At 37.4% G+C, this 6,037-nt stretch overlaps 1 protein-coding gene across 1 annotated transcript; it reads left to right on the top strand.

Moving 5' to 3' along the window:
• Window positions 1–290: 290 nt before the first annotated feature.
• On the top strand, window positions 291–5,260 carry LOC109953209 (extracellular calcium-sensing receptor-like; the record flags this gene model as incomplete). Its single annotated transcript, XM_020588637.1, has 6 exons — window positions 291–448; window positions 851–1,148; window positions 1,289–2,083; window positions 2,243–2,470; window positions 2,638–2,761; window positions 4,185–5,260. Coding segments are annotated over 6 exons (2,505 nt in total), but the record flags the coding sequence as incomplete, so codon positions are not given.
• Window positions 5,261–6,037: the final 777 nt, after the last annotated feature.

Below are 6,037 nucleotides of genomic sequence, written 5' to 3'. Positions count from 1 at the left end.
TCCAGTTGAATGAATCTGTTACAGACCAGACCCTGTAATTTCCTAATGAGTAGAATACGAATTCCTTACTCTCCTCCCACCTTGTAAGACCACAGACATGAAACATTAACTTTTTTTTTTTAGGGTAATCTACAATGTATAAGTACCAATGCAATCATCTGATTTGCATTATGGTACATGTGATGCCACCCAGTGGTTTGATTCTCTTGAACAGTATGACATCCACACAGAGGTGGACAGAGCAGGGCTGGACACTTTTACAGCTGTTGTTAGTGGCATATTGCTCTCAGGCTGAGGAGCTGGTATGTCGGCAGTTAGGGGATCTTGAAAACCCACAACTATCTAAGGATGGAGACATTATACTGGGAGGAATCTTCTTTTTGCACAGCAGCTGGAAAGACAGACGGGATACTTATATGCACAAACCACTGCCACTGGAATGTATCAGGTGAATTATAGTGTAGAAAATATTTATGTTTAAACTATCTGAGAGGAATGTGGAAAATATACAAATTGCTATAAAATAATAATACTTACTCAAACAGAATATTAAAATTATGTTATGTATTTCTGAAAGTTTTATTATTCTCTGTCATATTCTTACAAACCACTGCCACTGGAATGTATCAGGTGAATTATAGTGTAGAAAATATTTATGTTTAAACTATCTGAGAGGAATGTGGAAAATATACAAATTGCTATAAAATAATAATACTTACTCAAACAAAATATTAAAATTATGTTATGTATTTCTGAAAGTTTTATTATTCTCTGTCATATTCTTCTATCTAATGTTGATTTGTTTCAGTTTCAAGTATTAATACTAGTACAACTATTTGTCTGGATGAAGTTTGAATTTCAGAGAGTTCCAGTGTGCCCAGGCTATGATTTTTGCCATTGAGGAGATTAATAACAGCATAGACCTACTACCTGGCATCTCTCTGGGCTATAAGATGTATGATGGCTGTACCTCTATTGCCAGAAGCGTGAAGGTTGCACTGGCCTTGGCTAATGGTAATGAAATTGTGTCTGCACCAACTGAGGCACCATGTACCAGACCTGCACAAGTACAGGCCATTATAGGAGGGTCCTCTTCCTCTCCTTGTGTAGCTATAGCTACTGTCATTGGACCCTTTCATATATCACAGGTGGGTAAGATTAGTAAATATCTAATTATATTTGCTTAAAATTTTCTGTAATTCCACCAGCTGCTGAGAGAAAATACTGTATGTGTTAATGTTTTATATCTTACATCTTTATCTTGGGAGGTCTTTTCTTTTTCTTGTAGATCAGCCATTCTGCCACCTGTGCTTGTCTCAGTGACAAAACCAAATACCCATCCTTCCTCAGAACAATACCCAGTGACAACTATCAGAGCAGAGCCCTGGCCCAGTTGGTCAAGCACTTGGGTTGGACTTGGGTTGGAGCTATTAGAACCAATGATGATTATGGTAATAATGGCATGGCTACATTCACAGAAACTGCACAGCAGCTGGGCATCTGTCTGGAGTATTCTGTGTCTGTTTTTAGGACAGATTCATCAGATAAATTAAATAAAGTAATTGATGTCATCAAGGCTTCCACCTCCAAGGTGATTGTAGCTTTTATCTCAGATATGGATATGGGTGTGCTAATTAATGCATTGTCTCAAAACAACTTGACTGGGTACCAGTGGGTAGGAAGTGAGGGATGGATTATTGATGCCCAAACTGCAGAAAAGGATACCCATCACCTTCTGGATGGTGCCATAGGCCTGTCCATCCCTAAAGCACATGTCGGCGGCATGAGAGAGTTCATATTAGATGTGAAGCAGCTCAATTCATCCACTAATGGAATGTTTACAGAGTTCTGGGAGACTTTATTTAATTGTAAGTTCAAACAGTCAAACTCATCAGCAGGGAATGAAAAAGAATGTACTGGACATGAAGATCTGACTGTAGTGCAAAGCAGCTTCACTGATATGTCCCTCATGCCTATATTTAACAATGTGTATAAAGGAGTGTATGCTGTGGCACATGCACTTCATAGTATTCTTGGCTGTAATGAATCATGTAACTACAATGTGCAGCTGGATCCACTCACAGTGAGTTTAATGTGAAATATTTGAAACTTAGTTTACACATGAAGTAAAAAGTAAAACAAATTTTGAATAATAAATTGGTGCAGTCTGTATATCATGCTGTTCAACCAACAACAATACTTGTCATAAATAACTAGACTGATACCTACTATATGTGCTTAGATTTTACAGCACATAAGAAAGGTTCATTTCAAAACCAAGGAAGGAGATGAGGTTTACTTTGATGAGAATGGAGACCCAGCAGCAAAGTATGAAATTATAAACTGGCAGCCGACAGAAAACGGCATTGTGGACTTTGTCACAGTTGGTCTTTATGATGCATCTTTACCTGCAGACAAACAGCTGAGTCTGCAACTTGAGTCACTGATGTGGGCACAGAACTCAAAACAGGTAAACTACCATGTAATGACTGAACTTATTTAATCATCATAACTGTATTATTGTTATAGTGTTATAATGTTGGATTTCAATGCATCAAAATAAAAAAAGGTGTCTAAAGATAAAACATTCCCAGTTTCTTTGCCCACATTTTTTTTACACTCGTTTTGTCCATACAGGTCCCTTTGTCAGTTTGCAGTGAGACATGTCCCCTAGGAACTCGCAAGGTTCTCCAGAAAGGAAAACCTGTCTGCTGCTATGATTGTATCAAATGTGCAGAGGGAGAAATAAGCAACATGACAGGTCTAGTAAAATTCAAGGTTTTGTACTTCAAGTCTGCCATAAAATAAAACTGTTAACGTAGCCATGTTTAGATGCCAGTTTTATGAAATTTGTGCCATATATACGGCCATATGTATGTCAAGGTTAAAGTCCTACTTTAAAATGCAGTATTCCCATATCAGTGTTAATAGTGAAATGACAAAAGCCAGGGGAAGCCAAGGCAGTCAGTGTTGTGTTCTTTCATGCTTAGACCATCCTGGGTCATATCCATGTGAAGGGAAGGATTGTGGGATGCTTTCTCAGATTCAGACTGTTATTTGTTACAGTGTCTATAAGTCATTATTTCAAAAATTACTAATCAAAAGTATTTTCTTATAGTGATGTTACAATGAATACGATAAACTCAATTATTTTTCCATATTACCTTTTAGTTTTGATTTTTATTTAACCTTTATTTTACCAGGAAGTCCCACTGAGATCTTTTTTTCAAAGGAGACCTGGTCAAGATGGCAGCCATACAAATTTACACACATATTAAAATTCAATACATACACCACAATATAGAAAAATTCCATTCACAAGATAAATAGAATTTACTCTCAAGGAAAACAGCTACATGTCGTCTTCACCACATTCTTCAATAGAGATGACTGTGTCTAACGTTAAATCTTTCTTCAAGTTATTCCATGACTGAGGTGCATAATAGGTAAATGCAGTTTTCCCCAGATCTGTAAAACTTTGGGGTACATTAATAAGTAACCACTTGGAAAAGCGCATCTAGAACGACCAGAGCTAAGACAAGAAAAAAGGTGCCAAGATAAGATAGAAGTTTACCCAGTATCACTATATACATAAAAATATACCAGTGTTGTTGTCTATGAGGAAACAGTGATGTCCCTCCCACGAGCTCATAAGAATGACCAGTAGGTCATTCTTATGCATGTTACAATGAATAAGATCAGCTCAATTATTGTTCTGTGCATTACCTACTGTGCAGAGGTTTGGGGAAATGCATGCAAACTAATTTTCATTCTACATAAGAATCCTTATGAAGAAACTACAGAACAAGACCAAGAACCTACCTGTTTGAGGTGGCAAATATAATGATTAGTTAGAAGGGTGGCTATAAGAATAGGATTTGGCTTCAGCCTACTCATTTTGTCATCTTATTTGGTCTGTTAAATATCAAGTTAGAGCACAGATTACTTACTGTTTATAAAGGAATCAATGAATGTAAGCTCTTCATTTCAATATATGGATCAAAATCAATAAAAACTATAAAAATATTCATATGTGTAATAATTATGTGATGTAGCTAGCACAGTGTTATTCATTTATTAACTGGTATGTATGTAAGGTGTCATGTTTGCACAAAAAAGAAGAAAATTAAAAAATGACAAATCTACTGAGCAAGTCTGACATCTGCTTTCATAATTTTTTTCAGATTCTATCACCTGTGAGCGATGCCACCCTGAGTCCTGGTCCAATGACAGAAGAGATGCCTGTGTAAAGAAGGAGGCAGAGTTTCTATCATATGAAGAAATTATGGGAGTACTGCTCACTACAGCGGCCTTATTTGGAACATGCATTACTGCTGTTGTGGCAGCCATTTTCTTCACATACAGGACAACTCCTATTGTCAGGGCCAACAACTCTGAGCTGAGCTTCCTGCTGCTCTTCTCCTTGACTCTGTGTTTCCTGTGTTCTCTGACCTTCATCGGCCGGCCCTCTGAGTGGTCCTGCATGCTGCGACACACAGCATTCGGCATCACCTTTGTCCTCTGTATCTCTTGTGTTCTGGGGAAAACTATAGTGGTGTTAATGGCCTTCAGGGCTACACTTCCAGGCAGTAATGTGATGAAATGGTTTGGGCCTGCACAGCAGAGACTCAGTGTTGTGGCTTTCACTCTCATCCAGGTTGTTATATGTATCCTCTGGTTAACTATTTCTCCTCCTTTTCCATTTAAGAATTTTACCCAGTTCAAGGACAAAATCATCTTAGAGTGTGCTCTGGGATCAGCTGTAGGCTTTTGGGCTGTACTTGGGTACATAGGCCTTCTGGCCATCTTATGTTTTATTCTGGCTTTTCTTGCTCGGAAACTGCCTGATAGCTTCAATGAGGCCAAACTGATCACCTTCAGCATGCTGATATTCTGTGCAGTCTGGATCACTTTTATTCCAGCATATGTCAGTTCTCCTGGGAAGTTCAGTGTAGCTGTAGAGATATTTGCTATTCTGGCCTCCAGTTTTGGACTGCTCATTTGTACTTTTATTCCAAAATGTTATATTATCTTACTGAAACCAGAGAAGAATACAAAGAAGAATATGATGGAGAAAGGGGCATAAAAGTCATTGTGAAAACATACAGAATATGGTGGTAAAGGCATTCTAGTGACATTATAATATAATCAGTCATTAATATAAGTCTCATTGTACTGTAATTAGTATCATAAAACTGTGACTAACAACTATTTTGTTCCTGTTAGTGTCATCTTAGATACAGGCATTCTAGTGGCTTTATATCACTTATTAACACGGACTTTCATGTTGAAACCCATATTCACCAATTAATCTCACCATGTTTCAGTTAATCAATATGATAATAATTCCCATTGCTTCTGTAATTACTATCATTGTTGAAGTCATTGACATAAAACTGCAACTAACAGCAACTGTGTGGTTAATATTACTGTTACCTCATAAACTCAGTCAAACTAATTTTTGTAACTTTGTGCAACAGCTTATCTGTTTGTGTGCAGAAAATCATTTACATTAATATGAACAGAAGTAGAGTTCACAATGGCAATGAGATCATAATGACAAATCAGAAGATTATAGTTGTTATGGAGTTATTCTGCTGTGCCACTGTTGTGTACAGGTGCACTCTCAAAAATATAAAAAAATGTGTTACTGGCTGTTTTAAATAACTGAAGGTTATGTCCTGAGTCTACATGCAACAGAATGAGGATTACAGATGAATTTTTTGGAGATAATTAACAGACTTCCTCCTGTCCAACTCGGGGTGGTGGAGAACCCACCACTTATGATTCCCAGGAAAGATTATGTAAAGAATGATGTTACAAGTATAAAAACTTTGCATCAGCACCAGACACTTCCCACATTTTATGGTCCCAGAACCTGAAACTGCATTATTTTCAGTGAACAGAATGCACATCACATTTACACATGTGCTCACACTTATAAAGTAATTCACACACAGAGTAGCAGCACACAAGAATCACAGTCAAACCAGAAAGCAGTTTGGGATCAATTGTGAGATAGTCTATCTTGTGCTGA

Source organism: Monopterus albus, unplaced genomic scaffold (assembly GCF_001952655.1).
Source record: "Monopterus albus unplaced genomic scaffold, M_albus_1.0 scaffold578.1, whole genome shotgun sequence".
Classification (NCBI taxonomy): domain Eukaryota; kingdom Metazoa; phylum Chordata; class Actinopteri; order Synbranchiformes; family Synbranchidae; genus Monopterus; species Monopterus albus.
Note: the sequence above shows the minus strand (reverse complement) of the source record. Positions and strands in the feature narration are given on the sequence as shown.